The 27898-nt window shown below is 42.4% G+C and overlaps 1 protein-coding gene across 4 annotated transcripts in view; it reads right to left on the reverse strand.

The window, feature by feature from the left end:
• The window catches only part of plxnb1b (plexin b1b), a 255026-nt gene that overhangs the window by 23489 nt on the left and 203639 nt on the right, over nt 1–27898 (reverse strand). For all 4 annotated transcript variants that reach the window (XM_060835442.1, XM_060835445.1, XM_060835441.1 and 1 more), the window contains 10 exons: nt 23833–24013; nt 21687–21929; nt 18845–19021; nt 18504–18652; nt 16458–16558; nt 14702–14919; nt 8297–8475; nt 6401–6467; nt 3839–3985; nt 1234–1390 (listed from right to left, as the gene is read on the reverse strand). In XM_060835442.1, coding sequence (XP_060691425.1) covers nt 1234–1390; nt 3839–3985; nt 6401–6467; nt 8297–8475; nt 14702–14919; nt 16458–16558; nt 18504–18652; nt 18845–19021; nt 21687–21929; nt 23833–24013 — 1619 coding nt within the window. The remainder of the gene's footprint in view (nt 1–1233; nt 1391–3838; nt 3986–6400; nt 6468–8296; nt 8476–14701; nt 14920–16457; nt 16559–18503; nt 18653–18844; nt 19022–21686; nt 21930–23832; nt 24014–27898) is intronic.

The following is a 27898-nucleotide window of genomic DNA, read 5'->3' on the forward strand; positions in this document are numbered from 1 at the left end:
TCAAGAATGAAGCTTCATCCCTAAGAGCTTGGACCCCTTACAATCTGGGTTACATTCCAAAGCAAAAAGCGATGCACTTTCAGAAGCTGAAATCCGATCAAAAGAGCAATGTATTATTAATTTAGTGTGTTGCCAATGCCTTAAGTATATTACAGCCACTGGTGTAGCATCAGACTGTTTGAATTGTTGCCTCACGGGGTTGTACACATCTTACCTACTACCATCTTGTTAGTAATAGCTAATATGTCTGAGAGTTATCCAAATTGTATAGAGTTACTAAGATGTACTAAACTGCACCGGGAACAAGAGCCTCATCTGCTTATCACTTACAAGGTCAGTTCTGCTATAACGCAGTAGTTCTGTTCTCATGCAACCCCGTGTTATAAGAAAATTGTGTAATAGCGGCACCATTTAAACTAATGGGGCTGGAATCACATTTTAGCCAATACACATTTTAAAACTTCGTTCTTTAGAAACAGTGTCCCCAATTGTCAATCATTTTATCATGAATTCACGTTAACAAAATGTGCATTATAGTAGAATGACCTGCATTTATTCATGGGGCTCTTCCACCACCATGGACTATGGAGCAGGCCAAGACTTGTAACAACAAGGAGGGTTCATGGCAGCACATGACCCCAACCACTAGATGTGGGCACCCAGACACCACATCAGACTTATTTTATATATAAAGCTGTCTTGCTATATGACAACACACGTCTGGGGTAGGTGAGACTTGAAACCAAGGAAAATGGAACCCTCAATCCCAGAGGAAGCACACACACCCCACATCACAAAAGCTCTTCAAAGGCTCTTCTCATTACCGTTATTGGTAGAGGTTTTCAAAGCAACCTGTTTAGGTATGTCATTACTCACCTCTGGAACAGGTGGGACTTGATCCCAGGTTTCTTGGCTTAGAGGTAGGGACACCACAACTGCCCTTTCATTGCTGTAAAACTTATATATAGATGCAAGTGTGGGGTGCTGGAAAAGCACAGCAGGCCAGGCAGCATCCGAGGCTCAGGAAATCCAATGTTTCGGGCATAAGCCCTTCATCAGTCGTTCCTGGTGACGGGCTTATGCCCGAAACGTTGATTCTCCTGCTCCTCAGATGCTGCCTGGCCTGCTGTGCTTTTCCAGCACTACCCTCTTGAATCTGATCTCCAGCATCTGCAGTCCTCACTTTCTCCTTATATACAGGTGTTACCTCTTTAGAAATTCCACGAGACGTACCCAGGTCGAGTGTTTCCACATGGGGTCGAAGTGAGTAGGTCACTCCTTTGTAGATCTGATCGATGATTTTCTCCTTGACTTGGGTGATAGTGTCACAATCCAAAACTTTCACAGGCGAGGGCTGTACATCCTCACCTTGCACCAGGACATTGAGGGTCTGTGCAGAGGATGGAGGGGATCACAAAAAATATTTTGAGAAAACAGGATGATACATCAGGAGTTTTGACATAGCCAGTCATATAGTATTACAAGTTTATCTGATGCCTGTCATTAACATCATCAAATCAAGTAAAGAATAAGGAATAAGACAATGGCTCATTCTGTAAAATTCCAGTGAGGACGATTTAAGATGTTTGGTTTGAATCTCCTTTCCACTCAATACAGCCAATGCACTGCTTCAAGACTTGGAAAATATGGTGCTGGAAAAACACAGCAGATCAGGCAGCAGCCAAGGAGCAGCAGAGTCTTTTCTGATGAAGAGCATATGCCTGAAACATCGATTCTACTGCTCCTCGGATGCTACCCGACCTGCTGGTTTTTCCAGTGCCGCATTTTTGACTCTGTCTCTTCAGCATCTGCAGTCCTCACTTTCTCCGAAGCACTGCTTCACGAGACAAACAAATAAAATTTGTAAACCTTGCACAATAATAACACATCCCCAATCTTGACAGTGTGCAATCAGTGTTGCATTTACATCAAATCTCTAAAACGGGACAAAATGAAAGAACAAATGCTGGAGATCATGGTAGGTCGGACAGCATTCGTAGAGAGAGAGCAAGTAGTGTTTCAAGGTTAGATGACTCTTCATCTGAGTTGAAGTGAAGGGTGGAGGGGACAGCATTTATGCTACAGATGGGGTGGGGTTGTGGGTGTAGGGCGCTGAGGGAGAAAAGATGTTGCCAGTTCAGATTAAGTGATTGGAATGTGAGAATGGCAGAACAATGGTGTCTCCACCTGCCAGACTGGGAAGAGCAGACAGTCCCACTGGGGTTGGGGAGGGAGGACATGGTGACAGAGAATGTAACAAGTAAAGCTAAAGGAAAGGGAAAAAAATGGGAGTTGGTTCACAATCTGAAGCTGTTGAACTCAATATTCCAGAAGGCTGGAAAGTGCCTAGCTTGAAGATAAGATATTGTTCTAGCTTGCGCTGTGATTGAGTGGAACACGGCAGCATGACAAGGAGACACATATGGGCATGTGAGCAGGACGCTGGGTTAAAATGACCAACTACAGGAAGGTCTGGGTCTTGTTTGCACACAAAATGGAGGTGTTCCATAAACCAGTCCATGTTAGTTTTCGCCAACGTAGAGTAGACCACATTGTGTGCAACAAATACAATGCACAGGATTGGAGGTGGTACAGGTGAAATGTTGCTGCACCTGGAAGGACTGTTTAGGCCCTTGGATTGTGAGCTGGGAGGAGGTGAAGGACAGGTATTGCACCTTCTGCAGTTATATGAGAAAGTGGGTGGCTGTGCAATGGACTAGGGTGTTCCCTACAAAATGCAGAGAGAGGGAGTGAGGGGAAGATGTGTTTGGTGGTGGCATTCTGCTGGAGTTATCTGAAACAGCAGAGAATGATCCTTTGGACACAGAGGCAGGTGGGATGAAAAGTGAGGACAAGGGGAACCCAATCCCGCTGCTAAGAGCGTTGGGAAGTGACAAGGTCAAGGGCAGAATCACAGGTGATTGTTTGAGAGCTCTGTCAAACATAGTGGGTGGGAAACCACAGTCATGGAAGAAGCAAGCCATGTCAGCAGCGCTGTTTTGGAACGTTCTCCCATTTCTTCCCTTTTAGTTTATTACATTCTCTGTCACCACGTCCTCTCTCCCTTCCCCACACTCCAGTGGGACCATCTGTTCTTTCTAATCTGGTTAGACACACCATTGTTCTGCCAGTCTCACATTCTAATCACTTAATTTGAACTATCAATATCTTTACTCTATCAGCACCCTACACCTACCACCCTCACAACCCCCACATCATCCGTAGCATAAATGCTGCCCTCTCTATACTTCACTTCAGCCCTGAAGAGTCACCGAGACTTGAAATGTTAACTCACTCTCTTGTCATGGATGCTACCTGACCTGCTCTGATCTCCAACATTTGATGTTTTCAGCACAGATTTCAGTATCTGCTGTAATTTGCTCCTACAAAATGAAATAGGCTAGTTTGGCATTTTGGCAAAATTGAGGACTGCAGATGCTGGAGATTAGAGTCAAGATTGGAGTGGTGCTGGAAAATCACAGCATGCCAGGCAGCATCCAAGGAGCAGGAAAAATCGACGTTTGCCTCCTGCCCAAAATGTTGATTTTCCTGCTCCTCGGATGCTGTTTGACCTGCTGTGAGTTTTCCAGCACCACTCCAATCTTGACTCTGGCTTGGCATTTTCACTTATCCAGCAGAGGGCACATTTGAGATGCAATTTCCTGGCCAATGTTTTGCTTCTTTCCCTTGGCTGATGCTGACAATTATCAGAATTCCCAGGACAAAACGATGATCGAACTCTGGAATCTCAGTAGGGAGTTTTATTCAGGGCTGTGACTGGAACTGCTGATGGTTTCATTTACTTGAAGCTAAGACCATTGTGCTTTGGGAGATTTACCAATGTACGGTATTCCACGTCCTCTCGGAGTAGTCTGTTGTCATTAAGAGTATACTTGGCCTTTCCTGACACAGCATCAACAGGTCCTTTATCCACTTGGTGTTTGATTGCTCGGAATAGCATGTAGAGCGATTCCCCTGCCGAATCCTAGAGACCGGTTAATTGACAAATATCAGATATACAAAGTATTCACATCCATAAATTTTGCTTAAATTTTGGATAATGCTCAGGGTTATTGACCCTTCTGGGCTAACATTGACTACTTTTGGAAAAGAATTAGGACATAACAGCTATAAGCTCGGCAGTTTCATCCCAGTAGTAAAGTTATTTCTGGTAGTGGTGCTCTGACTGGATCTTAAAGAACATTCAAGTACGTGTTTTTGAACCATGAGCAGGGCTTCTCCAACTAGGATAGCAAGCAAATCTTGAATGTTGACTTGGGAAATTAAAAAGCTCACAGCAAGATTTGAGAAGATTTGGAGTTCAGGCTGAGGTTCTGGATGTAGGTTTGCTCACTGAGCTGGAAGGTTCATTTCCAGACGTTTCGGCGCCCTACTAGGTAACATCTTCAGTGGACCTCCAGGCAAAGCACTGTTCATGATTCCTGCTTTCTATTTATATGGTTGGGTTTCTTTGGGTTGGTGATGTCATTTCCTGTTCTTTTTCTCAGGGGTGGTAGATGGGGTCTAACTCCATATGTTTGTTGATAGAGTTCCTGTTGGAATGCTATGCTTCTGGGAATTCTCATGCATATCTCTGTTTGGCTCGTCCTAAGATGGATGTATTGTCCCAGTCGAAGTGGTGTCCTTCTTCATCTGTATGTAAGGATAATAGTAAGAGAGGGTCATGTTGTTTTGTGGCTAGTTAATGTTCATGTATCCTGGTGGCTAGTTTTCTGTCTGTTTGTCCAATGTAGTGTTTGTTACAGTTCTTGCATGGTATTTTGTAAATGACATTAGTTTTGCTTCTTGTCTGTATATGGTCTTTGAAGTTCATTAGCTACTGTTTTAGTGTATTGGTGGGTTTGTGGGCTACCATGATGCCAAGGGGTCTGAGTAGTCTGGCAGTCATTTCCGAGGTGTCTTTGATATAGGGGAGGGTGGCTAGGGTTTCTTGACGTGTTTTGCCTGCTTGATTGGGTTTGTTCTGGAGAATACACTGTATGGCGATTTTCCTGTGTTCTGCGTAGTTCCTCTGTGCTGCAGCTCGTGTTGTGTTGGCTTGTTGAAATAATGTTCTGATGCAGCTTCATTTGGGCATCATGGTAGCCCACAAACCCAGCAACACACTAAAACAGCAGCTAATGAACTTCAAAGACCCTATACAGACAAGAAGCAAAACTAACGTAATTTACAAAATACTGTGCAAGAACTGTAACAAACACTACATTGAACAAACAGGGACAAAACTACCCACCAGGATACATTAACATCAACTAACCACAAAACGACATGACCCTCTCTCACTAGTACCCTTACATACAGATGAGGAAGGACACCACTTTGACTGGGACAACACATCCATCCTAGGACAAGCCAAACAGAGACACGCACGAGAATTCCTAGAAGCATAGCATTCCAACAGGAACTCTATCAACAAACATATGGAGTTAGACCCCATCTACCACCCAGAGAAAAAGAACAGGAAATGATATCATCACAGGAAATGACATCACCGACCCAAAGAAACCCAAACATCTAAATAGAAAGCAGGAATCATGAACAGTGCTTCACCCGGAGGCCCACTGAAGATGTTACCTAGTAGGGTGACGAAACATCTGGAAATGAACCTTCCAGCTCAGTGAGCAAACCTACATCTAAAAAGCTGATTCTATACAAACCTGCACAAATCAACACAGAACTGGAATACCTGACCAACAAAAATGCAGATATATTAGATAGTACAGTCCTCATTCTCTTGCCCGGTTGTCAACTGTTTTTGGTGATTTGGATGTGGATTCTGCAGTACTGAGCCTCATCAACCAGATTCTGTCTCTTCCTCTCCATCTAGTTCTGGCTGACAATTTCCCAGATAACCCCAATTTAAAGTTGGTCTCTCTCCTCTAATATAATTCAGTGCGATTGTTATGCGTGTTCAGATTCTCATGTGGCCACTAATTCAAAATGCTAGCAGCAGTAGTTTGGAACCTGGACCCTGAACACACCATCTAACTAATAACACTTTCTATTAAAATAATACTTTAAAAGTTGGTTTATTGGCAAATTTTAACATTACAAGTCTAAAACGACACCTGTTTGTAGCATTAAATAATATACTGGAACTTGTGCATTGCGTACACAATAATGCACCATCATACAATGGGGCTGAAGTTTGCATTTGCAATTCTCCAGCCAAACAATCAAAAATAATGTTATGGCCATAGTTATTGGAATAACACGTCATTAGCAGATTTTTTTCTAAGCTGCAACACTATAGGGAAGAAAAGAAACAAGAAGTTTTCCACATAGCAGTCTAGTACAATTCAATGACACTGTAATAGATAGTGTACTGCATGCCAACCAAGATATATGAATTACCTTCTTCACTGAAAAGTATACCTACCCTAAGGAATGTGTACAGACAGATCGACATCCAATTAGTCAGCAACTTCTCCACCACTGTTTCTGTTCTGGAACACAGTAAAATTATTTCAGATTTATTATCAATCCTGACATCTTTTTAAAAAAAACAAAAGCAAAACGTCATATGTTTAGTAGTGAATACTGGGGGAGGATGACTGTTAGATAGCATTTTGCTTGGTGCAGTGATTGGAACCAGGTGGATCTTATTGACTGAGATCCTTGACTGGGGTTGTGAACGGGGGCCAATCAGGGAGCCCTGGCTGACTGATATAAACAGAGGATTCTGGAATCTCCTCACTTTAGGGACTGCCTCAGAGCTGGCTGGCTACAGCCAGTGTACTGTGTACATGTAAAGAAAGGGTGGCAGGATACTGGCCTCTGGGCAGTTATTTCACTAGGCCTGCACTGAAAGGGGAAACATGGCTTCACCTTAATAAGTCGGCACCCAATTTGACAGCCATGATTTTATATTTAGAGCATGGAATTCCCACATTTTCCCAGAAAATTCAGAGAGTAAAGCTCAGGTGGTTAGACACAGTCATAGCATGATGTGAAATTACACCATTGAGTGGTGTAATGTTGTAATGTCTCCATGGAGGACTTCCACCTCACCTTGAGCCACATGTTGACAGAGTGCCATCACGTACACCATACATATTAAATTGTAACTCTCTGAAGCAGAAAGATTCCTGTGGTCTTTTGAGCACTATGACTAATTTGTTAATTTGGTCACTCTGTATAACTTTCCCTTATGTCATAAACCTTCACTGCCTACTCGCTCTGCCTTGCAATAATGTGGGAACAATTACTGCAGGAATAAATTGAAAAAGAAAAGATTACGTTGGTCCATTACAAACAGCTAATGCGTATCAAGTGTTACGGAGTCATGACTTACGCTATTAATTATATTTGTAGGTGTGGTGACAACAGCCAGCTCTTTCTCACCATCAGTTCTCTCAACCCAGTTCTGTCTCAGACGGTCATATGTCTGACATCAAGTATCAGATAAGTAGCAATTTCTTCAAACTAACTACGGAGATGACAGACGCAATAGATTTTGGCCAATGCCACAAACTCTGCTCGCTAACTTCTAATTGCATTCATCCCCTTCCCTCAGAAGCTGAATCAGAGGTAAAGAACCCAGGCATCCAGCAGGACAGAGATAAGCTTTTTACCCCCACATTCAGCCCTTGTTATCTCACCTAATTCCACTATGTTTCCATTTTATTGCAAACACCAAAATCCTTCCTCATTCATAAACATAGCACATTTATGATCATGAACACCAGTAGATTATTTCCTACATGTAGATGAACTACTAAAAGATTCTACACATAAACCAATTTTTCCTGTGTACATTGGATGGTTACAGCAATTATTGAATATATTCCATAATCCCACATTCCAACATTATTTATCAATTCCATACATTTCACTGTTTGCAGGTTGTGGAAGGTTTCCTTTAAGAAAAGGACTGATCCTTGCTGAAAGATTTACGCCAATTCCATTGTCCATCTGCTTTCTCGGCTCTTCTCCTGAAAACTGAGACTCTTCACTTTTGACTTTATAAATTTTCAATGGAAAGAACTACTACAAGGTGGATCTGATCCTTCCCCTCAAATAGGATGTACTTTCTGGAAGACACACCCACTCATAATTCCCTTACTCGAGCTACTGAAGCCAAGAGTCCTATTTCCCTAACGTGGATGCACTACACCATTCCAAGTGAGACACCGTCAGTTTGTACACTGGGTCACCAGTGCCCCCTGGATTTACTAAGGAAGCATGATTAAGCTACTGTAGAAGTAATACCGGCATTTAACCCTTTGTGAAATGCCCTGTTAGACACCAGAACCCAGGCTCACTCGTTCCCTACCTGCGCAGCATCAATTTCGGGTTCTTGGCAACATTCTGCTCCACCAGATCGTTCAGCAGCGTTTTCAAGATGTCTGTATAATACTCCAGCTTCCCATGCAATGAGACAGTCAACAGCGATGCCACATATGCACGATCCCGTGGGGAAAACGTCCGTTGGCTCTCCAGCGTGTGTATAAACTGATACAGAGAGACAAAAGAACCTTGAACAAGTTTTTAAAAAGATAACATCAAAGGGGCTGGTTGGGATACTCTTTGGAGGGTTGGTGTGGACTTGTTGGGCCGAATGGCCTGTTTCTACACTATAGTGATTTTATCAACATGTTTTACGACGGGATGGTACCTGGAACGAAAAGTCTCAGTTCTGAGGAGAGACTGGTTAGGCTGGGATTGTTTTCCCCAATGGTTTGTCACTTTCCATTTGCTTCCGGTACTCTCTTTTAATCAGAAAAGCAATTCAGTCAAACTCGGTCTCCAGACTACAGACAAACAAATGGAAACTCTCCTGAAAGAGGATATATATTGGACATATCTACCCTAGATATGTTGGACAGCCTTCTAACATAAAGGTGGCGACTCAATAATCTTGGGAAATGGAAACTGGACGATAAATATTTTTGAAAAAGGCTGGAGGTAATTGTGATAAGTGTTTTATCACATTTGCATTTTTTTGTAAAAGCACACTCCCCACTCAAGTTCTGTTTTGAGGTTAAGACGACATACTAGTTCAAACGCACTATTACGTGGAGTCAGCTCTCTTACAAGTAGCTGGAGCAAGCTCCTTTAATGGAAATTGACCCTCAACACTCTGTATTGGCCTGCACAGTAACAATCCAGTAATGTTGACAATGTTGCAAATGAGGAGAATGAACCAGAACATACATCAGAGACAAGCAAGAACAGCTAATGCTCATACAGTCATAGAGATGTACAGCACGGAAACAGACCTTTCGGTCCAACTTGTCCATGCCAACCAAATATCCCAACCCAATCTAGTCCCACCTCCGGGTCCCTGCCCATATCCCTCCAAACCTTTCCTATTGGAACATATATCTAAATGTTGGGGGTTCCCCCTTTCTAACTCTATTTTGATTTAGTCCCCTCCCTTTCTCCCTCACCTTCAATGTATTGCATGGCCTTTAACAGGCTTTGCACATTAATTATTCAGTTTGGAAACACGGTTAATTTACTGGTGGTGGTTAATGGAAGGATAATAAAGTAATAGGGTATATGGTGACAGGGGGAAAAACAAATGAACTGGTTTCAGAGGGTTCTTGTGTCGCAATGGACATGTCCCTACTTCTGTACCAGGTGGCCCAGGTTCAAGTCCCCCTTAATCCAGAGATGTGCAGATGAGAAAACAAAGAAATGAGTTGGTTTTCAATGACGCCCTTGTGGCTCAATGATAGTGTTCCTACCTCTGCACCAGAAACTCTGGGTTTACGCCCCACACTAGGACTTGTTAGCTACGGAAGGTGTGTTTGTAAGGGAGATTCATGGTTGGCCTGTAATTCCTTTAATATGCCTGACAGCAGGTGATAAGAATGGGAGATTCTCCTGATCAGCCATTACTGCAGGAGGCAATGGCATTATTAGTGCGGAACGATCCAATGGAAGTCTATGGCCCAAACCTCAGGAACAAGGAGGACTGGTGTTTTCGTCCCCTCCAGCAACATTTTGACTGAGACCCGCCTTCTCTTCCAACCTCTCCCTTGCCTTTGGTGTCACTGAACTCTCCTTAATAGGCGGTGGACAAAGGTGGAAAATACCACAGATATTGGAAGAAAAAGAAATTCATTTGTGTATGGAAATGAAAAGGAGTGGTTTTTAGGCTCTTGTGGCATTGTAGTGGAGTCCCTACCTCTGAGCCATGAGACCCAGGTTTAAGTCATAGAGTCAGAGTCATACAGCACAGAAGCAGACCCTTCAGTGTAACTTGTCCACACCGACCAGATATCCTCAATTAATCTAGTCCCATTTGACAGCACTTGACCCATATCCCTCTAAACCCTTCCTATTCATATATCCATCCAGATGCCTTTTAAATGTTCTATTTGTACCAGCCACCACCACTTCCTGGCAGCTCATTCTAACTAAAGAGAACCCATTAAAAGGGTTAATGATGGATGACTCATATTTAAAGGACATGTACATGAATTACAATAATTGTTCATTCCTGTCAGGCACTACAATTGTGGATGAATAAGGTGGTTTTGTGCATCAGTGAACAAAATTAGGCAGGTGCAGCAAGCAATTAGGACATAAATGGTATATTGACCCTCATTGGAAGAGGATTTGTGTTCAGAAGTAGGGATGCTTTACTGCAGTTAACCAGGCCCGAGGTGATATCATATCTGGACCACTGTTTGCAGATGTGTCTCCCTACTTAAGAAAGTATACTTGCCACAGAAGGAGTGCAGAGGAGACTAAAGACACACATACCAGAGGTTGGGGCGAATGGGTTGGAGGTAAGGAGATGGTAGGACTGCCCTACAAGGGGACAAAGGTTCCCCATGGGAGACTGTTTAGCAAGGTTAGATCTCATGGAATACAGGGAGAGCCAGCCATTTGGATACAGAACTGGCTCAAAGGTAGAAGACAGAGGGTAGTGGGGGAGGGTTGTTTTTCAGACTGGTGGCCTGTGACCAGTGGAGTGCCACAAGGATCGGTGCTGGGTCCTCTACTTTTTGTCATTTACATAAATGATTTGGATGTGAGCATAAGAGGTACAGTTAGTAAGTTTGCAGACGACACCAAAATTGGAGGTGTAGTGGACAGCAAAGGTTACCTCAGATTACAACAGGATCTTGACCAGATGGGCCAATGGGTTGAGATGTGGCAGATGGAGTTTAATTCAGATAAATGCAAGGTGCTGCATTTTGGGAAAGCAAATCTTAGCAGGACTTATACACTGAATGGGAAGCCTTGAAGAAGTTTTCCTCCTCTCTTTACAACATCTGCAGTCATTGTTTTTACCTACGTAATGGTAAGGTCCTAGGGAGTGTTGCTGAACAAAGATACCTTGGAATGCAGGTTCATAGCTCCTTGAAAGTGGAGTTCCAGTAGATAGGATAGTGAAGGTGGCATTTGGTATGCTTTCCTTTATTGGTCAGAGTACTGAGTACAGGAGTTGGGAGGTCATGTTGCGGCTGTACAGGATATTGGTTAGGCCACTTTTGGAATATTGCGTGCAATTCTGGTCTCCTTTCTATTGGAAAGATGTTGTGAAATTGAAAGGGTTCAGAAAGGATTTACAAGGGTGTTGCCAGGGTTGGAGGATTTGAGCTACATGGAGAGGCTGAACAAGCTGGGGCTGTTTTCCCTGGAGCATTGGAGGATGAGGGGTGACTTTATAGAGGTTTACAAAATCATGAGGGGCAGGGATAGGACAAATAGACAAGGTCTTTTCCCTGGGGTTGGGGAGTCCAGAACTAGAGGGCATAGATTTAGGGCGAGAGGGGAAAGATATAAAAGAGACCTAAGGGGCAACGTTTTCACACAGAGTGTGGTACATGTATGGAATGAACTGCCAGAGGAAGTGGCAGAGGCTGATACAATTGCAATATTTAAGAGGCATTTGAATGGGTATATGAATAGGAAGGATTTGGAGGGATATGGGTCAGGTGCTGGCAGGTGGGATTATATTGGGTTGGGATATCTGGTCGGCATGGACGGGTTGGATTGAAGGGTCTGTTTCCACGCTGTACGTCTCTATGACTCTATTAATTCGACTGGACCTACATTCATTCTGGCTTAAGAGTATCAGAGGGTATTCAACTGAAACATACAATTTTAACAGGGCTGGCCAAACTAAATGCATGGGAGATGTTTCCCTTGTTTGGGGAGTCTAGAACAGGGGACACTGTCGCAGGATAGACCATTTAGGATTTTTTCACTCAAAATGGTAGTGAACCTGTGGAATTCACTACTGCAGAAGGCTGTGGAGGGTAGACCATGTTCGAGAAAGTTAGATGCATTTTTAAATTTTAAAGGCCTTAAGAGGAGAAAGTGGGAATATGGCATTGAAACGATCAGCCATGATCGTATCGGTCATGTTGCGGCTATACAGGACATTGGTTAGGCCACTTTTGCAATTCTGGTCTCCTTCCTATTGGAAAAGTGTGGTGAAATTTGAAAGGGTTCAAAAAAGATTTACAGGGATGTTGCCAGGGTTGGAGGATTTGAACTAATGGGAGAGGCTGAACAGGCTGAGACTGTTCTCCCTGGAGCATCGGAGGCTAAAGAGATTCAGTTACTTCACTCTCCACCTTAGTGAGGAATCCTATCTAATTAAGGTTATTTTTCCCCCAAAGGACCCTACACAAGATTACTATGCCTTTTTCATACCACAGTACCCAGTCTAGAGTAACCTGTACTCCGTTGGATTCCTACAACACCATCACAGGAAATCCTCCTTCACACTATCATTGCTGGTTTGGTTTATCCAGTCTATATGTGAATTAAGGGCACCCATAATTACAGTGCAACTCTCTTCACTGATTTCTAGCTTAATGCCTTTCCCTGATTGCCCATTACCGTTGGGGGCTTACAGATAACTCCAACATCAGTAGCAAATGTTTTCAAAATCTATAGGTATAATGATATAGAATACACCATCTGTTCGTCCCAAATTCTCTTGGCAGTGAGAGGAAAGACAATATGAGTCTGCAGACACATTGTCAAAACTTGGTGCTTCCACCCCTCTGCATGCTCAAGATGCTGAACTGAACTGGGGTCTCAGTTGAGACTCTTTCTTGAAAGACCAATATAAACTGCCTTGACTGAGGTGCACTCCACAGCCAGGAATACTCCAAACTGATACACTAACCTTTTGAGATTGCAGTAACTAATCATGGCCTATTTTGTTCTGCTAAAGTAAAAAATAGTCTACGAATACTGACAAGCACAAAAACCAAAGGGGACAGCAACTAGACACCAAAGTATTAACATTCATTACAGACACTGATCCAAAGGTTATGAGTTGCTATGAATAAAGAATGAAGAACGCTTCTTGATGGGGTGAAATGCTCAATAGAATGCTCCAACCACAGTTGGAGTTATGGATTATAACCATTGAAACTTGCATTGTGCATGAAGACCATATTGTGATGGAGACTGGTATAACACTAGGGACAAGCCTATCACTGTATAATACTGAGATACAAGTGTGGGAACGGATATCACTGTGTAACCCATGGGTACAGAACAAGAGAAAGAATAAATGGGAGTATTAACACTGAAGTCCCACCTGCTCGTGAAGTGTGTAATGACATCTCTGAACAGGATGATTAGAAAATATATTTTAAAGACAGCTTTTTTCCCCCAGTAAGAGGAGTTGTGGCAGACTGACTGACTCATGCTTCAGTAAATGGGTGACTAACAGTACAGCACGGTAACAATATTGATATGCATTCAATACTCCTAGCCTTCATGAGGTTGCCTCTTCAATCTCTCGAAAGCTAGTCCAAGCAAAGGCTCTGAGAACAGGCCCAATATAAATTAGTGCAGAGTCAGGTGAACTGGCAGAACTCCAGCATATATCATAGAATCCCTACAGTGTGGAAGCAGGTTATTCAGCCAGTCACATCCACATCGACACTCTGAGGAGCATCCCAACCAGACCCACCCCCGATGCTATCCCTGTGACCCTGCATTTTCCATGGCTAATCCAGCTAGCCTACACATCCATGGATACTATGAGCAATTTAGCATGGCCAATCCACCTAACCTGCATATCTGGGAGGAGATCGGAGCACCCAGAGGAAACCCACATAGACATGGAGAGAACGTGCATACTCCACATAGACAGTCACCTGAAGCTGGAATTGAACCCCGGGTCCTTGGTGCTGTGAGGCAGCAGTACTAACCACTGAGCCATCCCAGTTGTTCAGGATATGTTCATGTTTTTACATAAATTAAAAAGGTGCCCATATCTCATTGTTCCTGTAGCATTTCTGATTAAATCCTTTGATATTTTCTCTTTAAAAGCACGAACATCTGCACAGTAATCCATTTCAATAAACCTCTCACAATTACATCTCCGAATCTTCACAGTCAGGACGATAAAAAAAGCAGTAAAAGCTTTCTAATTTGATGGATGGGAGGTTTTGTCAGCTTTTGAAACCCTTTCTAGAAAACTGGTCAAAACAAATCCCTAATAGCAACAGGAACCAAAAGCTCCCTTTCCCCTCCTCTGTATACAAGAGCCACAAAAAGCCAATGAGTTGAACACATTAAAATTTGTTAGAAATGTCACTTGCTGCCTCTTTAGGTCAGGCTAAAATAATTTAGAACTGGTTTTGCCAAGTGAGATCAGTGTGTTGCTACCTCCTTGCTATAAGAATATAGAGTCACTGCATGGATACCATTGTAACCAACCCAACAAAAGCAACATCCTTCACTCTACCTTGGTGAGGAAAAGCTTGCTGTTTAATAAATTAGAAAGCTGCACAAGGCCCTGTTCCACTGTCTGGCGTCGAGATTCAGGGACATCCAGATCCCGTTGCAGAGGTGACTCCCTGTGCCCTGGAAAAAAAATCCGCTCGGCGTAGGTCTTGTAATCCAGAAAAGGAATTCCAGTTCCAACCAGATCACTGGACAGGTCCATCATTTCAGTCATGAGATCTGTTAAGTGTTTTAATTTAGAGAACAGAACAACATTTTGTTAGCAATTTGAGATCAGAGTGAAGAGACATTCATTGAAATAAGTAAAGCCAAAGAAAATACTGTGCAAGCATGAAGTGATTTAATCTCTTCGCACAGACAGAGACATAGAAATTAGAACAACCCAGCACAGGAACAGGCCATTTGGACTCCAGCTAAAAACAAGGACCGCAGTTGCTAGAAACCAGAGTCTAGATTAGAGTAGTGCTGGAAAAGTATAGCAGGTCAGGCAGCATCCAAGGAGCAGGAAAATTGATGTTTCAGGCAAAAGCCCTTCATCAGGAATACAGGCAGGATGCCTGCAGAGCCCAATGAAGGGCTTTTGCCCAAAACGTCGGTTTTCCTGCTCCCCAGATGCTGCCTGACCTGCTGTGTTTTTCCAGCATCACACTAATCCAGTCATTTGGCCCTCCGAGCATGCACTGACACATTTTGCCCTTCCATTTTAAAAACTGTCTTCACTTGCACAATCTGTACCCCTCTACTCCCTTCCTAATCATGTATTTGTCCAGGTGCTTCTTGAATGCTGCTATTATGTCTGCTTCCACCACCTCCCCTAGCAGTGCCTTCCAGGCAGTAACCACTTTTTGTATCAAAAATACGCCTTTTAATTCCAAGCCCCCCCCCCCTTCCCCCCTCCCTCCTCACAACTTGAACCTGTCTCCCCTCGTAACTGACCCCTCCACCCTGGGAAAAAGGTCACATACTTTCCACTCGATCCATGCTATTCATAAACGTATAAACTTCTATCAGGTCTCCTCTCAACCTCCTGCATTCTAGTGGAAACAAACCCAGTCTATCCAACCTTTCTTCATAGCTATAATCCCCCATATCAGGCAACATCCTTTGTTGTACAGTCTCCAACTCATCCCCATCCTTCTGGTAGTGTGGTGACCAGAACTGTACGCAATATTCCAAATGTGGCTGAACTAAAGTTCTATAAAGCTGAAGCATAACTTGCCTCTCTTCATTCTCAATGCCCCTTCCAATGAAGGCAAGCATACCATAAGCCTTTTTTTAAAAACTACCTATCTACCTGTGCTGCCACCTTCAGTAATCTGTGGACCTACACACCCAGATCCCTCTGCATATCAATACTCCTCAAGGTTCTGCCATTCACTGTATAATTTCCACCTGTAATTTACCTTCCAAAATGCATCACCTCACATTTGTCCGGATTAAATACCAACTGCCATTTTTCTGCCCATGTCTCCTGCTGCAACCTCCTCCTCACAATGCACAACCACCATTGATCTTTGTATCATCCACAAACTTACTAATTAGACCAGCTACGTTTTCCTCCAAATCATTTATGTTGATCACAAACACTGATCCCTGTGGAACACCATTAGTCATAGCCCTGCATTCCAAAACGTATCCTTCCACCGCGACCCTCTGTCTCTTATGATTAAGCCAGTTCTGTATCTGTCTTGCCAGCTCAGCCCCTGATACCATATGACATCACCTTTGGTGCCAGTCTGCCAGAACAGACAGATTACCTGTAAACTCCTTCTTGCATCGATCACGAACGCTGGTCTCCAGGTTCTCCAACTGGATCTGTACTTTCTTGTAGTCTCTCAAGGCCTGCTTGCTTTTCCGTCTGTCAAATGGAGCACAAGATTACAGCATTTACAGAAATTCGTAGATTATTGAATTGTAAATAAAGTTAGATCTCGGATCCACTGCCCTTATGAGGCTAACATTACCAACTAAGTCAGTTTTGCAATTAAAATGTGAGCAACGGTCAGCTTCCATGTTACTCCAGACCCCAGTTGTAATGACTTTTTCTGGCTCTCTCCACACACACAGACACAGAGACACAGATTAGTGGACAACAACAAATGGGTTGCAGAAGATAAATTAATTCGATTCTAGGAAATTCCCAGGGGTCTGGTTATCAGAAGGGTGCGATTGCAATAGAGAGGGTGCAGAGGAGATTTACCAGGATGGTGCCTGGGATGGAATGGCTCAGAAATGAGGAGAGACTGGTTTGGCTGGGGCTTGTTTGAACTGGAGCAGAGGGGACTGAGGGGGGACCTGATTGTGGTATACATAATTATGACAGGCTCGGATATGGAAGATCATGGGTATCTTTTCCCCGTAGCAGATGTGTCGAAGATCAGACGGCATAAGTGTAAGGTAAGGAGAGGATCTTAGAAATATGGAAATTGCTGCCTGATACAGGGCTGGAGGCAGGTACTCTCGCAACATTTAAGCAGCACCTGGATGAGCATTTAAACACCTGTGCATAGTAGGCTGTGGACTGAGGTAAGCAGGATTAGTGTAGTTTGGTGTTTGTTGGCCAGCATCTATATGGTGGGCTGAACAGCCTGTTTCTCTGCTATATAATTAATTTCACATTGAACTCTTAGAGTCGTACAGCATGGAAACAGATCCTGCAGTCCAACTTGTCCATGCTGACAAAATGTTCAAAATTAATCTAGTTGCATTTGCCAATATTTGATCGATATCCCTCTAAACCTTTCCTAGTCATATACCTATTCAGATTTCTTTTAAAAAATGCTATAATTGTACCAGCCTCCATCACTTCCTCTGGCAGCTCATTCCATACACGCACCACCCTCTACATGTAAATGTTGCCCCTCAGGTCCCTTTTAAATCTTTCCCTGCAACTTAAACCTATGTCCTCTAATTTGGCATCTCCCACCCTGGGAGAAAGACATTGGCTATTTATCCTATCCAAGCCCCTCATGATTTTATAAACCTCTATGAAGGTCATCCCTCAGCCCCCAATACTCCAGGGAAAATAGCCCCCAGCCTATTCAGCCTCTCCTTGTAGCTCAAACCCTCCAATCCCAGCAACATCTTTGTAAATCCTTTCCTAACCCTTTCAAGTTTCACAACATCCTTCCTATAGCAGGAAGACCAAAATTGAATGCAGTATCCCAAAGGTGGCCTCACCAATTTCTTGTACAGGTGCTAGATGATATCTCAACTCCTATACTCAATGCACTGACCAATAAAGACAAGCTTACCCAATGCCTTCTTTACTATCCTGTGACTCCACTTTCCAGCAGTTATGAAGCTGCACTCAAAGGTCTCTTTATTCAACAACACTCCCCAAAACCCTACCATCAAGGGTATAGGTCCAGCCCTGATTTGCCTTTCCAAACCACCTCACATTTATCTAAATTAAACTCTATCCACCACTCTTCAGCCCATCAGAGCATTTGATTAAGGTTCCATTGTACACTGAGGTAACCTTCTTCACTATCCACTGTAGCGCCTATTTTGGTGTCATTTGCAAAATTACTAACCATATTCATACCCAAATAATTTAGGAAAACATCAAAAGTCTATGGATCCAGCACCCATACATATGGCAAGTTGCTGGTCACAGGCCTTCTGTCTAAAAAGCAACCCACCTACCACACTTATGAGAATGGAAACAATTCATCATCCCAGATTCCATAACTCAAACCATCAATAAGGGCACCCTTTACAGCTTTTGAGTCATTATTAATATTTCCATGAGCTGGGAGGTGATTGGGAGTTTGGTGAGGATATTGTTAATTGTTGCCCACCTGTAGATGAGTACAATGATCAGGACGATCAGCGCAACGATGGAGGCTCCCACCCCAAGTCCAATCTGGGCCTCGAGTGGGAAATTGGATTGGCTCTCGGCATCATATCGGATCTTTCCCAGCTTGAAATGCAGCTTTCCCATCTGCACCTGAGAAACAAGAACAAAAGAGTGAAGGAACATGAGACAGAAAGAAGGGGTCTAACTGCATTAAAGTGTTCCCAAAGAGAGATTTTATATGTCAATTGTGACGGTTTGTTTTGGCTTAAGGACTACTCAGTACAACATTCCATATCAGCAGTCTCCTACACCATATCCAAGATGACAGAACGTGTAACATACAATAAATTCTGGCAGAGTGTCCAGGCTTTCTCGCTTCCTCCGCCTTCGGGCTGCAGGCTGCTCCAAGGGGGGCTCACAGTACAGGTGATTTGCAGTCAATGTTCTCACGACACAGATCCCCTCACCCACCATGGCAACCACCTCTTCCTTCGTAATCGCTAGGTCCAGGTTTTCCCCCTGAATGCAAAAGTCAAAAGTAGACTCATGTGATGTAAAGGGAGAGACTTACATACATTAACATCATTTATTTTAGGATGTGGATTTTGAATTAGTGGCATGTGAGTTTTCATCTGCGTGCATAAGGGGGTTTAATAATTAACTTAGCAATATTTATAGAGACATAATTTTTAAGCCAGCATGTGTCAGAGAATAGGTGACTGTGGCCCTCCAGAAATGAATATGTGAGCTTGCTTGATTTGGATCATTTTATAACCAGAGGACAAAAACATTGAAGAGCATTTGTTTGCCCTTGGTTTATAAGAATCAACAATTTTATTTTGCTAAGGGAAAAACACAGATTAGAACACTTTTCTGTCAATTTGTAGAGGGCCTGTCTGGGGTTAGATGTACGAACAGTTTCCCCTGGATAAAGAAGTTAATTCTGAACAGTTAGCAAATAGATTTGGATTGAAAATTCCAGACCAGAAGTATTTGGTTCGAATACTGAAGGGATTTTTGAAGCTAAGAAAGTTTAAGTTCAGATGTTTGAATAATCAAATAGAAGAACATCAAACTTTCAAGACATGGAATTGAAAGAAATAGTTAAGTCCAGCCTATAAATGTAGTAGATAAGGGAACTGTCTGGTATTAGAAAATTGTGAAGGAATGGTGCTGGGAATAAAACAGATATTATTTTGCTGTCTGTTTTGAAATCTTTCAAATTATGTTTGTCTGTAAGTAGCTTGGTTTGTTCTATTTATCTTTTATTATAATAAACGTTTGCATTATTAAAACCAAATCTGTAGCATTGCATGCTTACATTTCAGTGAAAGATCACCGCATTAAATAAAAATAAATGTGATTTATACAGCCAGATTTTAGTTAGTAACATCAGGTGGGATCATACTATTAAGTATGGACTGAGCATTACAGAGAAAGAGGTATGTTTTACACACAGGAAAATAAACTCCAACTGCAATGGGCGATTGGAAAAGGTTTGTAGTCAGTTCTGTGATGCAGGATATCAATCCTGAAGCATTCTGCAGAGTCTGAAGAATTGCCTAATCCTGCAGAGGGCTACCTGTTTCTGAGAGGAAAACAGTGTAAGAGCTAACACTGGAGTAATAGATTAAGAGAGAATTAAACTATCACACCTTAGTGATTGGGATATATTCAGATACAAGTACAGTATTCAAAGACAGAAAGCTATTGGAATTCATGGATATGAACTCCTCAATGTAAAGAGTGGAGAAGTCTTACCCTTAGAGTCATAGAGCTGTACAGCACAGAAACAGACCCTTCAGCCCAACTCATCCATGCCAACCTAGATATCTTGAATTAATTTAGTCCCATTTGCCAGCACTTGGCCCATTTCCCTCTAAACCCTTCCTATTCCTATTCCTCTCCCCATCGAGATGCCTTTTAAATGTTGTAACTCTACCAGCCTCCTCCACTTCATCTGGCAGCTCATTCCATACATGCAATATCTGCTGTCGGAAAAAGTTGCCCCTAAGATCTCTTTCCCCTCTCACATTAAACCTATGCCTTCTAGTTTTGGGAAAAGACCTTGGCTATTCACCCTATCCTTGCCTCCCACAATTTTATGAACTTCTATAAAGTCATCCTGCAGCTTCTCACATTCCAGAGAAAATAGCTCTCGCAACATAAACTGAAGAGACTCAAAGTTTATTCATGGATTATTGTTATCATTGGCCTTCAGAAATGCTGAGCCAACAGCAGCAATTTAAATATAAAACATGGTAGAAATATGAAGTAAAATGAATAATTACTGTAAATGCATTTTCCTGTAAGTCAAAACAACAATTACAAGATACAAAAAAAATCACCTGGCAGGTTGGTGGGGGCTGTCCCAACTTACAAATGTCTGATATAGGAATGATCCTGCTTATGAACATGGTCTCATTTTGAGTATAATATTAATTACCCAACATATTAATTAATTATCTATCATTTCCTTTAGTTACGAATTGTCCTGCACTCTGCTCCAACTTGCATACAAATCAACTTGTGAATGGACTCAAGCAGACTTCCTGTATTTAATATGTTGTGCCAAGATACTTTTTAAAGAATTCTTTCACAGGATGGGATTGTTGCTGGCTGGGCTAGCCTTAGTGCTTATCCCTAATTGGGACACATTGCCCTTCTGAATCACGTGCAAATCATGTGATGTAGGTGCACCCACAATGCCCTTTTAACCCAGGGACAGTGAAGAAATGTTAATGTAGTTCTAAATCAGGATGGTGTATGTGAATTTGATGAGATCTTGCAAACAGGGTTATTTCCATGTACCTGCTCCCTTTACTCCTCCAAGTGGTAGAGCTTGTAGCTTTGGGAGCTGCTGCTAAAGAGAGGGGTCTTGGGGAGTTGCTGCAGTGAATGTACTGTGACTATGGTGGTGGAGGGAGGAGATGCTGAAAGTGGTGCATGCTGTGCCAATCCACTTGGTCCTGGATGGTGTGGAGCATTGGGAATGCTGTTTGCCCTGCACTTACTCCAGGCAAATGTAAAACACAATATTCCATTGCATTTCCAACTTGTGCCTGGAAAATTGTGGATAGCTCTTGGGGAGTCAGGAATCGAGTAACTCATCGCAGAATAACCACATTACTGTAATACATTAGCTGCTGAAATACACTAGAAGAAAACGAGAAAGTCACCATACCTCAACAGACAATACACTGCCTGGCTTGTGTCTGTATGGCTTTGACGGGTCACCCGCATTCAGTGGCTTCAGGATTGGGTCAGGCTTGTATGTGAACTTTGTTGGACTGATCTCATTGAAATCAAAGCACAAGTTATCCATGAGGAAGTGCACGGTGATGTCAGCATCGCTGGTAGGGGCTTTGATTGACGGTGTCTTACAAGTCATGAAGAAAGAGGAATTCACCTGACAGAATTCAGTAAACTGAAAAAAGGTTTGGGAGGAGTAAGTGGGACAGAAAGAAAACAGATGAGAATAAATGGCACCATATCTCACTAAGCCAGACAGTCAACATTACAATTATTTGCATTGCCACAGTATAGTGTCGTTAATATAGTAACAGGTCCCCAACAACTTCATATTAGGAAAATAGTCTTTTTTCCATCATTAATCATTCATGAGGTGTCGAGGCAGGGAGTCGCTGACCAATGCTTGATTACTCTTGAAATGAGCAGCTTGCTAGGTTATTACAGTGGGCAGTTAAGAATCAACCATATTGCTATCAACCTGGAGTCACATGTTGTCAAAAGATGTGGCGCTGGAAAAGCATAGTAGGTCAGGCAGCATCCAAGAAGGAGAGTCGATGTTTCGGGCATAATCATGTCACATGTAGGCCAGACTGGATAAGTAGTACAGATTTCATTCATAACGGTGATCCAGATGGGTTACTGCAACAACAATGTTCATTTCTTGGCCACTGTTTTGGAGACTAGCTTTCAATTCCAGATTTATTAATTGAGGTTAAATTTCACCAGCAACCGAGGTGGGGTTCCAACCCATGTCCCCCAAGCATTGCCTGTGTCTCTGAATTACTGATCTATTGGTATTACCGATACATCACCAACTCCCAAAATGGAGAAGAGATGGAAGGACCGAGGGACATACTCAAACACTATCTTTTCTAAGGCAGTTTAAGATCACGCAAGTAATGTTTTACTCAGCCAATGTTCAACCATCCTCATCCTGTGAAAGTAAAAATCCTGACCATCAAAATGATCAAGGGGGCTGTGGGGAGAAGATGGGGTTATGTAATATTCAAATGGACAATGCAAACATGCAATGACTAGAACTGCTGGTTAGAAATCTGATGGGCAACTGACAGCCAGTGCTATATAATAGTTACACCGGGTAAAACCTCATGGTGAACAGAATTAAATATTTAACTCCGTTAATGAGCACAGTCAATAGGAGACAAGCTACACATAAGATCATTTCAGGCTGTCTTGCTGATTTAATCTCACCTGCAGTGTTGAAGATTGCTCCTGGTGAACTGAAGAACATCAATAATTTCAATCGTGCAATTTGAAGGTAGACATTTTACAACTCATATTAGAAGAGAAATGAACAGCAATGCCTTTTAAATAATGCACTGAGGCCGGTATCCCATCACCAAGTCATCCTTTATTTACTTGTGCACAATACACTGGCTGTAGCCAGTCAGCTCAGAGTCAGTCGCCTGAACTGAGGAGACTCTAATATCCTGGTTTTAAATTGTTTTTACAAGACACTTTCGCTCTGTATCATCTCATTAGGTTTTCCTTTTTTGAGCTCAAATTTCACCCTGCGAGGATCTGAACGCTTAATTGCAGAAAGTTACCCCACAGCTCTGGATTACTAGCCCAGTGACATTACCATGAAACCACCACCACTACCTCCCACTCTCCTGGTTATATTGGTCAGCTAGGAGTTTCCTGATTGGAGTTGTTGTTAATATGGCCCAATCAATGCATGGTAGTGAACAAGGTCAGCCTGGTTCCAATCACAACAGCGTTCATAGTTTTGACTTCTTTCAAATCCATGCTCCTATATTTTATATCAATGTTATTAAAGTCTCTAATTCGTGTGACTAAGCTTTGATCTTTGCATAGACACTATACCACTTTGCATGTAGCTAAACACAACATAGTTCAACAGGGAGTGCATGCTTTAGCTGGCTTGGCTCTGGTGTCTGATCTGACCACCTTCCCTGTGGAGAGTGATTGCCTGAATCAACCTTTCCTTACCAAGAACAATTGCTTTATTCTGGGTCTTGGGCCTGGTTTAACCCAACATTTTGGTTGCAAGCTCTCTTGTTTATTGAAGCATTTTACACACCAGCTTTTCTCACCTTGTCTGCATGCCTTTCAGTGTTGTTGTCCTTCATCATTCTGCGTTTTCTCTCTCTCACCCGGCTCTGTCGCTTAGATATCGATCTCTGCCTTCGTTGGTTTGGGATTAACTGGACCATCATTTGAGGTGTCTGCACAGCATCTAAATTTTGCCCATTTATACTGATCACTCTTCCACCACTGAAAGATCACAGAACAGATCGACAGCTTTCAACATATAGAAAGTCTCAAGCGTTTCTTACAGGTAATTGTTCCGATAAATTCGGGTTCCTTTTGAGGCTAGGAGAAAGTGAGGACTGGAGAGTGAGAGTCAAAACGTGTGGCACTCGAAAAACACTGCAGGTCAGGCAGCATCCAAGGAGTAGGAGAGTCAACGTTTCGGGCATAAGCCCTTCGTCAGGAATGTCATGAGGCCCTTTGTTATGAGGTTGAAGGTATGTACTGTACAGCAGTCACCATGTGGACTGGAAAATTGAAAGTATGTAACATTAGGTTGTGAAACAACTACCAGAGCTTGGTTGCTGTATTTTCACAGCATTTCGAATTTAACCAGTTTAAATTATGCCCCAAAATACTAAAACCCAATCGAATTTGTATTTTACTGTTTTGATAACATTGAACCAATGAGACAATCTGATACTTTGGGGTATAAAAAGCAAGCATCTTGGACAGTTAGCCATAGAAAGAGCACCGCCTGCCATTGTCTGCCCACAAACCCTCTCTCTGAAAAGTACCTTTTTCATATGAAAACTCTGAGCAGAAGACGACCAAAGATGACCCAGGGAGATCTACAAACAGAGAAGAATCAAAGACTACAACCACTGTCAGGTTTTGAAAATTGATTTGCTGTAAATTTAACAGGGGCTTTATCAGATCAGTATATTATTATAGAGTGGGAGATAGATAATCAATCTTAAAGAGAAAAGAAGCTTAGAGTTATAAATCGTTCTTTTTTGGAGTTAAAGAATAAAATTATTATTTTTCTTTAAATAGTGGAATTTAGGTAGTTCTCTGTCACTCATACTTTAACAGATTATGAGGCAGGGTGAGCTTTTCTGTGCATTTGGTTTAAATTAGCAGAAGGGCTTACCCTGTGTCATAACATCTTCATCATTCCTGATGAAGGGCTTATGCTCGAAACGGCAACTCTCCCGCTCTTCGGTTGCTGCCTGACCTGCTGTACTTTTCCATCACCACACATTTTCACTTCCTTTTGAGACTTACTGGTTTACTACATATTCTCATTATTCTTACGTATACTCCATATTAGTTTTTCTTTGTAAATAATAAACTAATTTAATAAAAGAGCGTGTATGCACGTTTACCATTGACTCCCAAGATTAAGCCAAATCAGCAGATGATCCCATAGCCAACACTAACTTGAATTTTTACAGCACCTTTAACATAATTAAACATTCTTAGACACTTCAGTGCTGTACTATAAAGCAAAATTTGACACTGCAGCAAATAAGTCACTTATTTGGCCACTTCTTGGTTAATTAGACAGATTTCCACAAGCACGTGTGGTAAAGAGGTTGGTGATACAGATTCATCAAGTGATTTCCTCTGCCATCAATGAGAGACAATTTTTTTTTGGTTTATCCTTTGTCTGCAGTACACCCTGTGTTCCAAGCAAACAAACATTTTATTTTGGGCCAGTAAATAGAGGAATTACAATGCTGAAGAATCGAACACTTTCTCACCCTGTATTAGTCACAAACTTGCCCTCCCAGGTTAGGTGTTCAGCAGGAACGGAGGATGAACCACGTATCACTCTGCCCAATGATGTGCCTACACTAAGAACAAGTGTTCTCACAAGGTTAAAAAAAGGTTCTCCTGTTGTATTCAAGATGCAGTCTCCTCCATGCACCAGAAAGCACACAATCAAATCCACTCCATTTTAATGCCAACTCAAGACTCCTATGTGGATGGTGTATTGGGATATTTTTGAGAATTGCGTGGGTTCTTAAAGCTGATGTACCTCATCTTCAACCCCACTCTAAGATGTAGAAACAGAAACAGGCCACTGGGTCTCATCCACCACACAGTCATAGAGATGTACAGCATGGAAACAGATCCTTTGGTCCAACTCGTCCATGCCGACCAGACATCCCAACACAATCTAGTCCCACCTGCCAGCACCCAGCCCATATCCCTCCAAACCCCTTCCTGTTCACATACCCATCCAAATGTCTTTTAAATGTTGCAATTGTACCAGCCTCTACTACTTCCTCTGGTTCATTCCATACACGTACCACCCTCTGTGTGAAAATGTTGCCCCTTAGGTCCCTTTTATATCCTTCCCCTCTCACCCTAAACCTTAACACTATGGCAGTCCCAGTCTATGGTTTGGAAAGTTAAAATCCCCTACCATGACCACCCTATTATTCCTACAGATAGCTGAGATCTCCTTACAAATTTGTTTCTCAATTTCCCACCGACTATTAGGGGATCTATAATACAATCTCAATAAGGTGATTATCCCTTTCCTGTTTCTCAGTTCCACCCAAATAACTTCCCTGGATATATTTCCAGGAATATCCTCCCTCAGCACAGCTGTAATGCTATCCCTTATCAAAAACGCCGTTACCCCTCCTCTCTTGCCTCCCTTTCTATCCTTCCTGTAGCATTTGTATCCTGGAATATTAAGCTGCCAGTCCTGTCCATCCCTGAGCCACATTTCTGTAATTACTATGATACCCCAGTCCCATGTTCCTAACCATGCCCCAAGTTCATCTACTTTCCCTGTTAGGCCTCTTGCATTGAAATAAATGCAGTTTAACTCATCAGTCCTATCTTGTTCTCTGCTTTGTCCATGCCTGCCCTGACTGTTTGACTTGTTTCTTTTCTCAACTGTACCAGTCTCAGATTGATCTTTTTCCTCATCATCTCCCTGGGTCCCCTCCCCTCCACCCTTACTAGTTTAATTCCTCCCGAGCAGCTCTAGTGAACTTCCCTGCCAGTATATTAGTCCCCTTCCAACTCAGGTGCAATCTGTCCTTCTTGTACAGGTCACTTCTACCCCAAAAGAGATTCCAATGATGCAAAAATGTGAATCCTTTTCTCATACACCAGCTCCTCAGCCATGCATTCATCTGCTCTATCCTCTTATTTCTACCCTTACTAGCTCATAGCACCGGTAATAATCTAGACATTACTACTCTCAAGGACCTCCTTTTTAAATTCCTGTCTAACTCTCTATATTCTTCCTTCAGAATCTCATTCTTCTCCCTTCCTATGCTGTTGGTTGCAATGTGTATAATGTCCTGGCCCCTCTCCCCCTTGAGAACATTCTGCACCCTCTCTGAGATATCCTTGATCCTGACACCAAGGAGGCAGTTCACCATTCTGATTTTTCGCTCCTGACCACAGAAACGTCTGTTTGTGCCTCAGACTATAGACTCCCCTAACACATCAATCCTCTTGGAACCTGACGTACCCCTCATTGCATTAGAGCCAATTTCTATATCAAAAACTTGGCTGTTCGTGCTATATTTCCCTAAGAATCCATCACCCTCTACATTTTCCAAAACATCATACTTGTTTGAAATGGAGATAGCCACAGAAGACTCCTACACTAGCTGCCTACCTCTCTTACCTTTCTTGGAGTTAACCCATCTATGTGACTGTATCCGCTACATTTCTCCCTTCCTATAACTGCCATCCATCACATACCCTTACTCTTGTAAATTCCTCATTGCCTCTAACTGTCACTCCAACCAATTCATTAGATCTGATAGGATTTGCAACCAACAGCATTAATTGCTGATATATTCCTCTATAACATATAAACTCTCCCTAAACTCCCACATCTGATAAGAAAAGAAAAGCACTCCATGAAGGGCCATTTTTGCTTCTTCCAATCTGCAGACCCAAAAAATAGCACTGTCTTATTCCTCTACAAAACACTGCTCTAGGCTAACAAACTTACAGCTTACATTCTTGACTTTAATAAAGAGACACATTTCAATAAAATATATAATCAAGAAAGAACCCCCTCTACTCACTACTGCAGACTAACAGCAAGGCCACACTTAAACTATTCACTTATCTGTTTCTGTGCTG

The sequence above is a fragment of the Hemiscyllium ocellatum genome, chromosome 14, assembly GCF_020745735.1.
Source record: "Hemiscyllium ocellatum isolate sHemOce1 chromosome 14, sHemOce1.pat.X.cur, whole genome shotgun sequence".
Classification (NCBI taxonomy): domain Eukaryota; kingdom Metazoa; phylum Chordata; class Chondrichthyes; order Orectolobiformes; family Hemiscylliidae; genus Hemiscyllium; species Hemiscyllium ocellatum.